Raw genomic sequence first — 18,082 nt, 5'->3', positions numbered from 1 at the left:
AGTTACAGTCCATCTATTTTCCCAATACATGAGTAATCCATCTCCTGCATTTTCCCTGGTCTGCTCCCTCAGCTTTTCTTCCTGCACCATGGCTCCCAGGCCCGCAGCTTCCTGAACCATCCAGCTAGCTGATACTGAGTGCTCCTCGTCCACTTTTCCCATCTTGGGTGAAAATTCAGGTTGCCTCTGCAATTCCTGTTCGGACCGTAAGTCCCGGACGTCACGGGAGGTAACCCACAGACTAGCCACTGATTCTTCCAGGCTGCCTCGCTCTCTTAACTCTACACTGTTGCTCTATTCAGCTTTCTGTCAGAACTCCTTCTAGAACAATTCTTCTCACTCTCTTCTAGGTCCTCCCACTAACTGAAAATTACCTCAGGAAGGCACTCTCCCTGCCACTACACTGGCTCCGCCCCCTTTCTCAGCTGTCACTACTCTGACTGAAACCAGTTCTCAACACAATCTAATCTCCTACTCTACAGCGCCCCCTTAACACTAACCCACAACTACACTGCCATAACCCTTACCAATGCTGACCTAACACTGCCACTGACTGTCCCTATTCCTGTCCCTAACACACAGATATCAGAACAATGTCAGCCATTATCATATTAAACAGTGTCAAATATCATAAACTACACAGGGCACACAGCAAACACAAAACATGCCCAGTTTCATTAGGTATGCATGCACAGGAATGCAGGGCTCAAACCAGCTGCCTGCACACCCCCTTACACGGGATTGGCATGCATTTTCCCGCTAAACACTAGCGTTTTGCAAACGTAATTAGCTTGCAGAATGCTAGCGTTTTCCAAGCGATGCTACAGAACTGATTGACAGGTTGGTCACACTTGTCAAACATAGTGTTTGGCAAGCGTGACCAACTTTTTACTATTGATGCTGCCTATGCAGCATCAATAGTAAGAAAAAGAGTGTTAAAAATAATAAAAAAAATATAAAAAATCTTGATATTCTCACCTTCCGGCGTACCGCGCAGCTTTCCCTGATCCTCGCGATGCTCCGGTCCCAGTAATGCTTTGCAGCATGACCCCAGGTGACGTACGGTCCCGCGAGACAGCTACGTCATCACAGGTCATTTTCACAATGCATTACTGGGACCGGAGCGTCACAAGGAGCGGGAAAGCTGTGCGGGACACCGGAAGGTGAGCATATCATTTTTTATTTTAATTTTTTTTTTTTTTTTTTTAACAATTATATGGTTCCTGGGGTCTGAAGGAGAGTCTCCTCTCCTCCACCTTGGGTAACAACCGCACATGATCTGCCTACTTCCCGCATGGTGGGCATAGCCCCATGCAGGAAGTAAGCGGATCAATGCATTGCTATGTGTGCGGAATCCCCGAGATTCCGCACTTTAATGAACATGCTGCATTTTTTTCCGGAATGCGATTCCGCTGCGAAAAAAAACGCAGCACGTGCACAAAAAAAGCAGAATGCATTCTAAAACTAGGATGCTTAATATATGCTTTTCTTCATGGTTTTATCGTTTTTATCGCGTTTTTATAGCGAAAAAAAAACACGAAAATTCCTAAACGTGTGCACACAGCCTTGGGTTGAGGCAATACCACAAAAAATACTGTCAAAATGTCATATATATCCCAAAATGGTATCAATAAAAACTTTGTGTGGCTCCAGAAAAAATGAGCTGTAATATGTAATGTCAGAAAATGGTGACGATTCCCCACAATTTTTATTATTTTTTTTTTAAACTTCTGATTTTTTTTCACCACTAAAATACAAAAAAACTTGGCATCACCGTAACTGTACTAATGATAAGAATAACATTGCAAGGCAATTTTAGTCACAAAATCTACACCGTAAAAACAATTTCCAAAATACGTCAGAATTGTGTTTTTTTTTCACAATTTCACAGCACTTGGAATTCTTTCCTGCTTTCTAGTACATTATGAGAAATCAAATGTTTTACAGCAGTACAAAACAAGCCCTCATAAGTCTATGTGGACAAAAAAATATAAAGTTATGGCTCTGGGAAGAAGAGGAGGAAAAAACAAATGCAAAAGTGGAAATTGGCCATGTGGGGAAGGCGTTAACATTTTGTAACTTAAGGTTATTAAGGAAACGCATAACAGTACTAAGTAAGGCCTACTTCATACCTCCTGATATTTCCGGTACTGGGAAAAAACAGTACTGGAGCTATCCGTGTGTTACATACGTCTGACATCCATGTGCCGCATCAGTATGACAAGTAATGGTGCCTGGGAAAAGCTGTACAGGTCAAGCTGTTCCCGGGCGCTGGGTGCTGATAGCAGCTCTTAACATTTTTGCCTGGTCTTCCTGAGATCAGCACAACCAGGCGACAATGATGGGATTTGTATTCAGTATCCACTGTGTATATATCGTGTGTAAAAGAAATAATATAAAAAAAATAGATTGGGCTCCCACTTAATTTTCAGAACCAGTAGAGGGAAAGCTGACCGCTGGTGGCTGATGTTAATAATCTGAGAAAGGGCACAATATCCCAAAAGGTTCCAAGGCTATTAACAGCTCACAGTTGTTTGCTGAGCCTTTATTGGTTAGTTTACGGGGACCCCAGAAAAAAATGTCGTAGGGTCCCTCTATAAATTCTAACCAGCAATGTCTAAGCAGACAGCTGTGGGTTTATAACAATAGCCTGGGATATTGGACCCCCTCCCAGGCTAAGAACATCAGTCCTCAGTTGCTCCAGAAATGGCACATCAATAAGATTCGCCAAATCTGGTGCATAGCCCTTGCACTTCCCACTTTCCCTGGTGCGGTGGCAAGTGGGGTAATAGGGTTATGGATGATGTCAGCTGTTTTATGGCCGCTGACATCAAGCCCAGTGGTAAGTAATGGAGAGGAGTCTATAAAAGACTCAGTCTTATTGTTAAAAATACACAGAAAGAATAAAGTCCTTTAATTTAAAGAAAGACACAAACTCCTTTATTTGAAATAAACACTCCCCACCCTCTTTTTCAAATTTACTAATGCAAAAATTAAAATAATAAAACACCATATTCTTCACCTATCTGACGATAATCCATTTGTTCCACGAAGAAGTCCAGCTCTACTACATCTGGATTGCATGGCTGAGCAGTGGCATGCGACCGCTCTGCCATGAATCCAGGACACCGAGTAGAACTGAAATTTCTCATGGTGCTAGTGGTGTCATCATGAAGGTTACCGCAGTTCATAGGCTGGATCACACTAAACTGAGCGCGAGAACAGCTGGCAAGGTCTTGCGGTAACCTCTATGACATTGCCGCTCGTCATTGAAGCTGCGTCCCAAGCTGAGTACGGTGTGTCCTGTATTCTTGGCTGAGCAGTCACATGCCACCGCTCAGCCATGCAATCCAGATGGAGTAAAGATGGACTTCTTCGTGGTACAAATGGATTGTCGTCGGGCAGGTGAGGAATATGGTGCTTTGTTGTTATTTTAACAATGATAAGAGCTGTCTTCGGCACCTGGCGCGAATTGTACCACTTTTTCCAAGGCGCCAATACTTGTCACAATGATAACACACAGATGTCATCCATGTGTCATCAGTGTGCACGAGCGTGTGTGGGACGATTTGCAGACTGTGCTGCTGATAAAAAACGGACATGTCCACGTGTTTTGTCCACGGACTCACGGTCCGTGGAAACGCACTGACATGTGCGCACACCTATTCGTTTGAATGGGTCTAAGTGGGTAAGGGTCTCCAGTATGCGTGAAAGTGGTCACCTCACGTACTGCAGACACTGACGTGTAAAGGAGGCTTTACCTTGTAGATTTGCCATGTTTCTGAGTAGAGTACCCATTCAAAATATATGATTCACACATAAACTGGATAAAACACATGCTCATCTTCTAGACAACCTATACATTAGTTCCTGACGCTAAAACTATTTGAGGTTGACCACAAAAAGCAATTATTCATAACAATCCATAATAGTTACATCTATGATATTAAGGTAATAATCATCAATTAAAAGTAATGTCAATCTGATTTATTGGCTGCAGCACTTACATGCATTCAACTGTTTACCAGATATTAAAAAAATGCTAAATCCATAAACCTACATACAGCAAATCAACTTATGTGTGATTTTTAAGGAAATTGCATTTGATGAAAAAAAAAAAAAAAAAGTACCCTAAACATTGCACCAAAAGTTACAACATTTTTCTTTTTACTCCACAACTGAAAACAGATGAGAGTGGGAATGCCAAGCTACAAAAAAACCCATACATTTAGGCTAATTTGTAAAAGTAAGGAGGAAGGTCATAACATAAATGGATGGCGACTTGGGGCAGACACTCACACAGAGGTGAGCGCTTATATTCAGCAACTGCCCCTGTCAATTTCACCGATGCAAAATAAACCATTTTCAATACATGTGGACTATAGCATTTGGTTTACAATTGTCCTAAACAAATTACATCTGAACAAAGCAAATTAGAAAAATTCTTGTAGTGCCGGAAATTATTTTTATGTAGGTCCCTTTTCCATCAACGTTCAGACGTCGAGTAAAAAGAATAGAAATACTTGCATTGCACATTTGTGTTACTTACTAAATGTCAGTGGATCTGTCACCAGATATCACATTACAAGCTGCATACATTATTAAACAGATCTCTTAGATCTCATGAGGCTGGTGTACTTCCTTTGAAATTCAAATTCAGAATGGAGGGAATGGAGGGGTAATCCTTTAGAAAGGTTACCCTCCTTAATATTAAAATGAGAAACTAAATCTAGCTGGACTCATAAAATGCTCATTTAAATTTGAGGATTATACAGTCATTCTGAAATTAATCTTCACAGTAAACCAGCCCCCACAGGCCTAAGAGGTCTGTTTATTAAAAGGGTTGTCCGGTCATATAATACCGATGACCTATCATTAAGATCAGCTCCTATTAGCTGCAACCAGTTTAGACACTGAAAGGAGCTGAACAGTACAGCTGTGTTGAGTTGCCCAAGCCAGCCATACACATTAAATAGCTGTTGGTCAAATGATGCATTGTCCAATTGTTCGTCCGACAGCCATTGCAGCTGTTTCCCCAATATACTAATAAAGTAGCACTGTGTTACGCTATAGCATGCGAATATGAAATTGGAATTACATCACTGCTCTATATAAAGAGGAAAAAAATGAAGCTACTTAGCACATAATTTGGCCAATTCATGTATGCCCAGCAGCCACGACAAGGCGACATCCTTTGCTGGAAACCTAACCTAATGTGTTTCCTCTCTGATAGCTTACATTTATTTGGGTAGGTAGGAAGGTAGGATCTTGCTGTAATTAAAACCACCATAGGCTGATGGGTGGAGTGCTTGGTGAGAGCCTAGTACTACACATATCAAAAGACAAAGTCACTTCCGAACAGAAAACTGGTGCATACTAAGTAATGTATGGAGATGGCTACTCTTGGTATGCATTTGCACACACCTGATTTCTGTTTGTAAGTGAGGGTCAGTCTTGACATTTCTGCAATATGCAGGCACACTCACTTGGCCTGTATTCTCTATGGGAAAGCTGCTGACAGACATCTCTGCTGGCGACTTATCAACAAAACAACAAAGCAATTGGCAGTCCAAAATTGGACACTCTACTGACATCTTCCTGGGCGATCAGTTGACCGGCACCCCCGGTGGCGGATGAACATGTAGATATTGATTGGCTCAGCTGACATTAGTATAATGTTTAAGGTGGCCTTTTGGGTTAGGGTATCTATTTAAGAGAATAGCGGCAACTATACATTGGAAAGGAGCGCCACTCAGTGGCATCCGGCTGCTGCTGGAGCTATTAACTGATCAGTGGTGGTGCCAGGTGTCAGAGCCAAAAGATCTGATATTGATGACCTAATAGAAGGCTAAGCCATCAATGCTATATGCCGAATAACCCCTATAATCTAAGCAGTTTATGTTGGGAAATCTAGCGACAGAGCTGCTTTAATACTTCGCCTAAAAAGCACTAGTTAAAAGGGAACATCAGCTATGGTATTAGTCAAGGGTTACATATATAAAAAAACAAAGTGGTGAAATATAGCACTACAGTCTCCATATGTAGTGAAAAAGGGTAATGAAGGACACATTCTGAATGTGCATTTACTTTTGAGAATTTTTTTTAGTGAACATTTTACATGTACTGTTAAAAGTACAGCAAATCTACAAAATATACCAGCTCCTGTCTGCAGGAACTATAGGATGAAATTGAGAACAGCATCATCTGAGAGGGTCTCAGTCCACCTCCCTCATACACAGACTACAATGGTCGCTTATTAATGGAATATAAAGTGACAGCAACTGGTTGTGCCTGTCAGCAGGTAAGACAGTTTTACAATGGAGGCATTATAAAGCGCTTTCAGGCTATGGTCGCTCCCTCTCTCTTTCTTTCATATTTTTTATTTCCTTTTGTTGAGTGGTCACTCTCTCATAGAAAATAAATGTCACCTAACATGATCTAGACAACAGAAGACGTGTCAATCATTCCACTTTAGAAAAGACAAAACATTACTGTCTGAATAACTTTTAGAAGTACTTTGATCGCAAGGCACCATTAATCGACCACCAACAAACGCGCAGAAATCAACAGAAATAGCAGCAAATAAAAAAAATAAATAACCTTAATAAATCATTGGAATAAAAGAAAAAGGTCAGAGGAAAGAACAGAAACATGGCATTCTATTGTAACCGGAGATGGCAAGAATTTGTCTCTAGTGAATTATTTATGAATATTGCCATCACTGTATACCTGGCCCCATAGAAAACCAGCATATACGGTACTTGCTCAATATAAGTGAATAGATGAGCTGTAATTTGTTTTTTTGAGTACATAGTAATGAAATAAAACACATCACGTCACTTAAAGGTGTTGTTCGGTCTAAAACGACAACTCTGCAGTCACTATGTGACGGCAGACTTATGAAGACTCACATCGGGAAAATGGGAATGGCGGTTATGTGACCGCAAGAGTGCGATATGCATACGCCAGGCCACAATTCGACTAAACAGTTTCCAACCTCACTCAATACCCTTGCATTGAACGAGGCCATGTCAATCTACACTGTGTTCCAAATTATTATGCAAATAGGATTTAAGTGTCATAAAGATTTAATTGTTTTGTTTTTCAAATAAACTCGTGGATGGTATTGTGTCTCAGAGCTCAATGGATCACTGAAATCAATCTTAAACACGTGATAATTAGTTTTCCAGGTGATTCTAATTAAAGGAAAACTACTTAAAAATGATGTTCCACATTATTAAGCAGTTCACAGGTTTCAAGTAACATGGGAAAGAAAAAGGATCTCTCTGCTGCTGAAAAGCATCAAATAGTGCAATGCCTTGGTGAAGGGATGAAAACATTAGAAATTTCCCGAAAACTTAAGCGTGATCATCGTACTGTTAAGAGATTTGTGGCTGTATCTGAGCACAGATGCGTTTGTGCTGATAAGGGCATAATGAGGAAGATTTCTGCCAGGCAGGTTCATCGGATTAAGAGAGCAGCTGCTGAAAAGCCATTACAAACCAGCAAACAGATATTTGAAGCTGCTGGTGCCTCTGGAGTCCCTCGAACCTCAAGGTATAGGCTCCTTCAAAGGCTTGCTGTGGTGCATAAACCTACTATTCGGCCACCCTTAAACAGTGTTCACAAGCAGAAATGGTTGCATTGGGCCCACACATACATGAAGACTAATTTGAAAACATTCTTGTTTACTGATAAGTGTTGAGCAACCCTGGATGGTCCAAATGGATGGAGTAGTGGATGGTTGGAGGATGGCCACCATGTCCCAACAAGGCTGCAACGTCAGCAAGGAGGTGGAGGAGTCATGTTTTGGGCTGGAATCATGGAGAAACAGCTGGTAGGGCCCTTTAAGGTTCCTGAAGGTGTGGAAATGACCTCTGCAAAGTATATAGAGTTTTTGTCTGACAACTTTCCTCCGTGGTATAAAAAGCAGAAACGTGCCTTCAGGAGCAAAATCATCTTCATGCATGACAATGCACCATCTCATGCTGCAAATAATACCTCTGAGTCATTGGCTGCTATGGGCATAAAAGGAGATAAACTCATGGTGTGGCCACCATCTTCCCCTGACCACAACCCTATAGAGAACCTTTGAAGTATCATCAAGCAAAAGATCTATGAGGGTGGGAGGCAGTTCACATCAAAACAGCAGCTCTGGGAGTCTATTCTGACTTCATGCAGAGAAATACAAGCAGAAACTCTCCAAAAACTCACAAGATCAATGGATGCAAGAATTGTGAAGGTGATATCAAAGAAGGGGTCCTATGTTAACATGTAACTTGGCCTGTTGGGATGTTTTGGAGTTAAACAGCTTTTTTGTTCAGTGAATGTGACCTCCTAATGCTGCAAATTCCACAAATGAGCATTTTCAGTTCTTTAAAACATATCAAATGTTTAGAAATTCTACTGTGTCTAATAACTTGGAACAGTACATTTTAAGTTTTTATTCATTTTGGAGATTATACTGTTATCATTGGGAGGTTTCTTCAATAAAATTCGATGTATACTCTAACGGGTGATTACTTTTATTAGACTGACTGTAATTTGCACCAACCATTTAGGAAAATCCGTTAAAAATGTAATTTGCATAATAATTTATAACATAGTGTAGTCGGATGGCGGCCGAGAGTCGTGGTCAGCAGCAGATTATGGTTACTTGACTAGCTGCCTCGTGCTTGCTAGTCCAACCACACCCCCACTGATTGTATGACGAACTCTGCAAACCAGTGGTATGGGCTCAACACTCCGAGCTCTGCTAGATCTACAGTAGAGAAAACGGATTCTGTCACAACGGCTGCACCCAGAAAACCAAGTGATGCATCAGTGGAGGCCGGGTATCAGCTCCTACATTATGCTGCTGTCAGATTGCATGGCAAAAATCAGGTGACATGTTCCCTTTAAAATCAGAAGATGACAAAGATAAAACTTACAGTAAATGGTCTTAATAATAGTATTTGAATTTCTCACAACAGAGACCGGCATGTGACCTGAATCTGGCAAAATCCTAACATGGCTAGACATACCGTGACATGAGGAGATTTTAGCCGATTTGTGTACTGGTTTATACACTACTTACTTGTTGACTCAAGTCGTTTGATATCTCGTGATGTTTCCAGAAAGTACTTCCTTAGGAAATAGAAAATTATGACAAGAGGAATCAACGGAATTAAAATCCACGGAATAACAGCAACCGCTACAGCAATTACCCCTAAAATCTGGAGAAACACCTGAAAACAAAAAAAAACCAAGAGTAACAATTACATAATTGATTATACTATACGCATCCTAATAACCTAATAACTTTTATTGCCTAAAAGGAGTAACAAACCATAAGCCATCATAATAAAAACTCCACCCAATACTGAACCGCAGGTAACCCCAAACATCCCACTGCTCTTTGCCTATGCAGGGTGGATTTAATGGGGGTAAATAAGCACTGTACAACTGCTCTCTGGTCTCTCTGCACCGCTGATAATTTTTGGAACTCGGCAAAAGAGAAGAGCTCACCAACACAGATTTAGACAAATTTGTGACCAACATTTGAGATAAAAGACATTTTGTATACATAGAAAAAAAGTCTTCGATCTTTCAGTTCATGAAAAATAGGAGCAAAAACAAAAGTGGTTATATATTTTTGTTAAACCCTTAATCACCATGCCATATGCAATACGGCTTTTGAATATTAGGAAAAAATGAAAGACGCTTTGCACAAAATTTGGCTAAATAATGTCTGCCCATCAACCAACGTCAAGGTGGTCAGATAAGTCTGATGTGTCATTATCCAAGGTGAACACCTCTCTAAGGCTGATGTCTGAATTTCTGATTGAATGTGAACACCTCTCTCAGTAAAGCCTGCATTTATGGGTAGATAGGAACCTGCTGTAATTATAACCACCACATGGTGAAGGGCAGAAAGCTCTGTCAGCAAGCTAACATAGAAATTAAAAAAAAAAATGCAATAACGGGCGATCAAAAGAACGTATCTGCACCAAAATGGTATCATTAAAAATGTCAGCTCGGAATGCAAAAAATAAGCCTTAACCCATCCCAATATCATGAAAAATGAAGATGCTAGGGGTATTGGAAAATGGTGCAATTTATTTTTTTTGTTTGTTTTTTAAACAAACTTTGGAATTTTTTTTTCACTATTTAAATAAAAAAAAATAGCCTATACATGTTTGGTGTCTACGAACTCGTAATGAGACCTGAACTGGAGAATCATAATGACAGGTCAGTTTTAGCATTTAGTGAACATGGTATGGTAAAAAAAAAATAAAAATGTGGGATTGCACTTTTTGGGAATTTCACAGCACTTAGAATTTTTTCCTATTTTCCAACATAAGATATGTTAAAACCAATGCAGTTCAAAAGTACAACTCATCCCGCAAAAAACAAGCCCTTACATGGCCATTTTGACCAAAAAAAAAAAAGAAAAGAAAAAAATGTTATAGAGGGTCATTTTAGTACTTATTCCTTTAGCAATATTTTGCTATTTATCACAATTATATACTGTAGTTGTATTTAATAATATATATGTTATTTATTGTATATTATAAATTGGTGTGAAATCATATGATTCATGTATATAGATATAATGAATTTTCATCTAGGCACTTTTTATTATGTCATATTCACTTTTGTCACTTATGTTCAAACATTTTTATTGGGGAGTTTTAACATTTTCTGAAAGGAAAGGGTAGACCAGGAGGGGAGGGGAGAAGGGTTGGGATTTGAAGAAGGAAAAAGAAAATTAGCCCCTATACAATAGGGGAAACAGGCACACATACAGTACTTGGTAACGTAATCAAAAATACAAACAAAATTAGTTTGGTATGACTTCTCATAAAAGAGCAGTGAAAGCTAGATTATTTCAGCTCTGGCTCACTGACAATGCGATGTAGCCTATAATCGTTACCTAAAAAAGTTGAGTAAAATGTAAAAACATAGATAATGTTACACATAATTCACAAGAGTTAGCATCCAAATACAAGAAGCTATAATATATACGGTAAAATATTTAGTAGAAGCTTAGTAAGCCAACTCGAAAGTTGGCCTAATAAAAGACAAAAAAAAAGTGGAAAACAAGGTTTGGGCCGAGTAAAGAAAAGGATACAACTATGTTTTCACAAAAATGATACTATCAAATCAATATCAAAGGCTATAACGGTTTACCAAAGAGATACAAAATTTTATAAGAAGGCCTGTTGAGTCTGGGTCATCAAAGATAACCCTCTGACCCGGTGGGCAAAAAAAGATGGTTCTATTAAATGCTAAAATATAGAATATCTGTATAAAAAAGAAAAAGAAAAAAATGTCCGGAATTCTTAACAAAGTTTTGTATTAAATTGAGGAATTGGGACTAGGCGAAGACCCGGAGAAGTCCACGCCCGCAAAGTTCAGGAAGACCATTGCTTCAGCTGAGGAAGAGAAAATGTTCCATTTCGATGCGTAATAAAACCTCAGATTTGAGTAATGATGCCAATTATACCGGATTCCAGCTTGTTGCAATCTTTGAGTAGATTGTTGGAACGACCTACGTTTTTGCAAAGTATCCTTGCATAAGTCTTTATAAAAGGCTAAATGGCCATAGGGAGAAGAGACGAATTTTGGTTCTTTTGTTATGTTAAGCAGTGAGTCTCTCAGCCAGTTGGGATAGAAAGAAACAACCACATCTGCCGCTATGTTCGGCAGTAAAGTAGATGGTCTGCGGATTCTGAAGATTTTGTGAATCATATTTCTACCTTGAGTTTCAGGGAAAAGATGGAGAATCATAGAGGAGACATAATCTCCCAGTTGCGCTTTTTTAATTGATTCTGGAATCCCACAAATTTTTAAATTGTTTTTCCTTTTAAAGTTCTCAAAATTAGCTAGTTCAGTCCTAAATGCAACCACTTCAGTTTCTAAATAATCCAGTGAGTCCGAGCCCCCGGAGACGCCCTCTACATCACTTTTAACACCCCGATGAGACTTTTGAGGGACCGGTCCTTTTTGAGAGAATAGAGATTTATTAGGAGTTTTTTTTATATCAGAGTGTGGGGTAGCACTGATCTGTGAGAAAGTGTCTTTGAAGAGATTTTTAATAAATTTTTCAGAGGTTTGAGCCCCTTTTAAACTCATAGAGGTTAGGAGGGCTTTAGATAAACTGACCAAAAAGCTCTCAGAAGGTTGTTCATCAGAGGCTAAAATGTTATCTAATAATGAGTGATCAGAAGCCTCAGAGCACGACTGTTCCTGTTCTGAATCGCTGGAATTTGAGTCCTTTGATAATCTGCTTGAGCATTTTGAGTCCTCGGTGTCACTAAACTCCTCGGAAGGAATATTTGAGTAGGTAGTATCCTCAAAGACAGCTTCACTGATGGAGTTAATATCCTCTTGGTCAGAGTAAACTGAAGAATCTTCATAGCATTCTTCACCTTTTGACATGATAGGCAGGAGAGAGACTGATGGAGATGTAACAATATTGTCGCTTGTTTCTGATTTCCTATCCGTGTCTCTGCAATCTTTAGGTGAATGGTCATATTTCTCTCTAACATCCAGCTTAACCCTCTCCACAAAGTATGAGATGCACGAATCAGTCCACGCCTCAGACCACTTTTCAATTAGCTTTGGTGTATCACCTGCTGGAAGGGGTTTACCCCCACTCAAAGAGGATTCTTTATTTAAATGGAGGATATCATTGGTGGTATCAGGCTGTGTTCCCAGCTCTGTAGATATAGACTCTGCTTTAATGAGGGTGGGTAGCAGTGTTTTATGAGACCCAAACTCCTGCACATTATATTTTCCATTGAACTCCCTGGCTGTGGCAGATGTTGTTAAATCCTCTGTCACATTAATCTGCCACTTGCCCTGTGTCCCAGCTCCTCCACCCCTCTCGCTCCGTTGTACCTCACAGCTTACTTTTGTCACTTATACTTATTTGTATGGGTATATTATACCACTGTATATTTCACCAGTTGTAGTTCTCTTAGTCCCCTGTTGATTTTTTCTGTTGTTCCCGTTTTTAACACTCAGCACTTAGTGCTGGCTTCTATTACCTTTACGCAGCTCCTATGCATTTCTCCGTGCCCGGTTGGCGCATGCGCAGGTCAGTTGCCTCCTCGTGACTTCCTGCTTCGCTCACCATGGTTACGCAGTGCGTTCCACGCCTGCGTTCCAGATGCGATGAGCAGGAAGCCCTTATTTTCCACTCGTGAGGAGGCGCATGGACCAGCGCATGCGCAGTGTTGTACCGGTGATACGGACATTGCAGGCAGCTGTGTTCGCTAGTATATTTAGACCGTAGCTGCACCATTAACACATATGCCCCTTGTTGAGGAAGCTACATGGCGAAACGGCGCTGTCGGGGTGTCACATGTAAGTAGCATGCTGTAACATTGTTAACCTGATCTAGGCTGTTGTATGTTGGTATTTTTGCACTAAGCACGGCCACTTTATAACTAGGATCCTGACATAGAGCGGTTTCCATTTAGAGTTATTTTGGCACATACACACATAGCCCTGTTCTGCCCTATATTTTTTCTGCACGGCCACTTTACAGATAGGATCCTGCTATTAAGCGGTTTTCCATTTCTTGTTTATAGGTATTTAGATATTAGGTTAACTAGGCATTTCAGCATTGCTCAATTACATTATGTGTGTACTTTTGCCCTCAGTGCACATAATTTTTGTACTATTCTCGGATTTTTTGTGATATTCCCTTGTTAATTTTAATCTTTGTATATGTAATAAACTAATAAATTTTATATTATACTTGTATTTCGGCTGTTGCCTCTAATTTTCCCTTCATTGATGATGGGGGGTGTTGTTCAGTGATCATAGGTGTGGGGGTGTTGCCTCATAGGTTGGATTTTGTTATGTATAAGATTACTGCTCTGTTTCTTAACAGATTATCCGTGCCATTCAGGATGGACCTTAAAGCCAAGGAAACCACTTGGCGGTCCAAAGCTTCTGATCTATTTAAACAAGGGATTTCACCAGGATTACAGAATTTTACTCTGGAGAATAAAGAATTATCTTTACAATATAAAAATGCAGTTCATAGAAAAACGAAATTATGGTGGAACAAGGTTACGTTGGAGAACTATGTGACACAGAATATTGTTCCAAGGGGCCTTAGGGTCCAGGTTTACCCCTCATTTGAGTTGGAGGATTCCGAATTGATTTTGAGGTGGAAAAAAGCAGCCCTTGCGTGTTCTTTTGAATTTATAAGAATTATTATTGATAAAAATACAGCAAGTATGAATGCACTAGAGGAGGAAATTAACGAATTGCATAAGGTCTTGAAGAAACAACTAGCTGCAGACAAAATGGAAGGTTTCATTAGTCTGTTGGAGAAAGACATTGATAAGTGGGAGAAGGATATCAGTGAACTCAAATTTAAGAAATTTGAGGGATTCAGCAGATTTTGAGTCGGATAAAATTTTCAGATGGCAACTCCCTAAGAAAAAATCCAGTAATATCAATGATAAGTCTAACAGGTCAGGACGAGAGGAGCCCCTGTATACAGAGAGCAGTACCTCATGTAGTGAAGCTGAGAGTACCAGTGACTACCATATGCAAACAAGAACTCAGTCGTGAGAATAAGAGGTTCCCTGACATTTTTAATCAGAGACGAACCAATAGGCGCCATCATGAGAAATCTAAGGTAATCAATTTGTCTGACCATATTCTAAGTAATGCACAAACTAAAATTTTAGAAAAGGGTTTGACTTTTTCCCCTTCTGCACATCTAGACAAATTCCAAGTAGTGAAAGATCTTCACTTATTTGCACGCAAAATAATTTTGCAAAAGCTACATTATAGAAGTGATTTGGATCAGATGTTTCCTACAGAGATTCAAAAAGAAGCTCTGAAAAATTTGGAAGATCTTATGGAGGAAAATACTATGAGTGAGGAGGGTAAGTTCCCAAACCATGTATTAGGTAAAAGCAATACATTTCCCAGTCTGAATACGTGTTCAGCGGTGGAAATTTTGTTAAAATGGTCACTGAGGAGGTCGAAAGGTTACCGGTGGTTCCTGGGTGGGTATCAAATCTAACTATGGTAGAAAACAGGGCATTGAAAGAGCTACAGGAGTTAAAAAATGTGGTAATAAAACAGGCCGATAAAGGTGGCAATACGGTTATCTGGCCAAATGCCTTATATGAGAAACAGGCTAAGAAAATCTTGGGTAATACTAATTGCTATAAGAAGCTTCAATATAATCCTCTAACGGAATTCCAGGATGAACTAATTAGCATCTTGGAGACTGCATATGAAGATGGTATTGTTCCTAAAAAAATGGTGTAAGTGATTAGTAAATTACAACCAAAACTGGCCACCTTCTACTTATTACCTAAGGTACACAAAAACCTGTTAGACCCGCCTGGGAGGCCCATCGTGTCAGGGATGGGCAGCCTCTGTGAAATCACGTGTAGGCTTATTGACCATTATTTACAGCCTCTAGTACAAGGTCTACCGTCATATATCAAAGACACGACTATGATGTTGCAAAGGTTGGATTCTATACATCTAGAGGATAATGCAGTTTTGGTTACAGCGGACGTGGAAGCCCTGTATTCCTCCATTAAACACCAAGATGGTTTGAATGCTTCAGCACATTACCTGTATGAAAGCAATCTTGATCCGCCTCTCATTGAACGGATTCTCATTTTACTCAAATTTGTATTAGAACATAACGTGTTTGTCTTTAATAACGACATCTACCTGCAACAACAGGGCACTGCGATGGGGGCCACTTGTGCCCCCTCGTATGCCAATTTGTTTATGGGTTACTGGGAGAGGATGATCTTCCAGGAGAATGAGATTGTGGGAATCAGTTCAATACATGGATGGAGTCGATATATCGACGACATCCTGTTCATCTGGGAGGGTCCCATTGTAGACCTACAAGTGTTGATGAGAGAGTTGAATCGTAATGATTTGAACATAAAATTAACCTTTAACTTCGGAAGAAAAGTTGAATTTTTAGATCTCAGTATTGAGGTACTCAGGGATGGTGGGCTCATTACAGATGTGTTTAGGAAGCAAACTGCCACCAACACATTATTGCATGCCTCCTCAGCCCACCATAAATCAACTATTAAAGGTATCCCTGTTGGGCAATTTATGAGGGTGAAACTTATCTGCACGTTAGATACAGATTTCCATAACCAGGCATCAGATTTAGCCCATCGATTTCTTGATAGAGGTTATAGCAAAAGGCAAATCAAGAATGGGTTTAGGTCGGCTCAGCGCTCCAGCAGGAATGAACTTTTATATGGTGATAGGAGGAAACAGAAGACACTCCAAAAAGCTAATCATGTCAGATTCATTACGGGCTTTAACAAGCAATGGTCAGAATTGGTTGGAATCATGCAAAAACATTGGGGGGTGTTGCAATCTGACCCTACTCTCAGGAAAATTTTGCCGGATAAACCATTGGTGACACCAAGGCGTTCGAAAAATTTGAAAGATCTGATAGTCCATAGTCACTACACAGCTACTCCTAAAAGACAGTCTGACATTGAATTACATGGGTTTTTTCCATGCAATGCTTGCAAAGCTTGTCAGAATCATTTTAAGAGTAAAACCTTTGGAAATCATGACGGATCTAGAATATACGACATACGTAAAAGACTTACTTGTGTGTCGAAAGGGGTGGTCTATCATGTTCAATGCCCTTGTAAAAAAAATATATATAGGGATGACCACTAGGGAACTCAGGATTAGGACCAGGGAACACATAAGAGATATCGAAAAGGCTCTGACTCTTGAAGACATCAGTGGGCTAAAGACCTTGCCAAGACATTTTAGACTTTATCATAATTGTAACCCCAAGGAGCTTAAGATCCAGGCCATTGATCAAATTGACCTGGGTTTTAGGGGGGGTAATCTTGGCAAGGCTTTGGCTCAGAAAGAAAGTAGATGGATCTACTTATTGAAGACCTTGGTTCCACAAGGCCTTAATGAGACCCCTGGCTTTTCTGCATTTTTATAATTAACACGTAGTCTCCATGTGGGTATTATTCTGTATTTTAATTGTGTGTGTTTGTGGTTTTAACTTTTTATTTTGATTTTTCACTAGAGTGGAACCTAAGTCTTACCCCTCATTGTCATTCTATGGACATGAACAGGTCCCATCATGCAGAGATCATCGTCATGAATTAACTTATCATCATGTATAATTCATGTATTTTTGTGGGAGGGGTTGGCTTCTTTAGTGTTGTTCTATTTAGTTTGTTATGGTTATTATTGTCTATTGTGCTGGTGTTCTGAGGGACTATATGTTCAAAATGTATTATGTATTAAATTATTGGTCACTATATTATTCATATTATAATGGGTTATATTTATTATATTAGAGGGTCATTTTAGTACTTATTCCTTTAGCAATATTTTGCTATTTATCACAATTATATACTGTAGTTGTATTTAATAATATACATGTTATTTATTGTATATTATAAATTGGTGTGAAATCATATGATTCATGTATATAGATATAATGAATTTTCATCTAGGCACTTTTTATTATGTTATATTCACTTTTGTCACTTATACTTATTTGTATGGGTATATTATACCACTGTATATTTCACCAGTTGTAGTTCTCTTAGTCCCCTGTTGATTTTTTCTGTTGTTCCCGTTTTTAACACTCAGCACTTAGTGCTGGCTTCTATTACCTTTACGCAGCTCCTATGCATTTCTCCGTGCCCGGTTGGCGCATGCGCAGGTCAGTTGCCTCCTCGTGACTTCCTGCTTCGCTCACCATGGTTACGCAGTGCGTTCCACGCCTGCGTTCCAGATGCGATGAGCAGGAAGCCCTTATTTTCCACTCGTGAGGAGGCGCATGGACCAGCGCATGCGCAGTGTTGTGCCGGTGATACGGACATTGCAGGCAGCTGTGTTCGCTAGTATATTTAGACCGTAGCTGCACCATTAACACATATGCCCCTTGTTGAGGAAGCTACATGGCAAAACGGCGCTGTCGGGGTGTCCGTGGGAGTACACACGAGGTCTAAGGTCACATGTAAGTAGCATGCTGTAACATTGTTAACCTGATCTAGGCTGTTGTATGTTGGTATTTTTGCACTAAGCACGG

General features: G+C 39.8%; 1 protein-coding gene across 2 annotated transcripts in view; it reads right to left on the bottom strand.

The window, feature by feature from the left end:
- Positions 1-18,082, bottom strand: part of ABCC4 (ATP binding cassette subfamily C member 4 (PEL blood group)) — a 376,997-nt gene that overhangs the window by 128,658 nt on the left and 230,257 nt on the right. For both annotated transcript variants that reach the window (XM_077297155.1, XM_077297156.1), the window contains exon 21: positions 9,077-9,227. In XM_077297155.1, the coding sequence (XP_077153270.1) occupies positions 9,077-9,227 (151 nt within the window). The remainder of the gene's footprint in view (positions 1-9,076; positions 9,228-18,082) is intronic.

Source organism: Ranitomeya variabilis, chromosome 3 (genome assembly GCF_051348905.1).
Source record: "Ranitomeya variabilis isolate aRanVar5 chromosome 3, aRanVar5.hap1, whole genome shotgun sequence".
Lineage (NCBI taxonomy): Eukaryota > Metazoa > Chordata > Amphibia > Anura > Dendrobatidae > Ranitomeya > Ranitomeya variabilis.
This window is presented reverse-complemented; position numbering and strand designations above follow the sequence as displayed.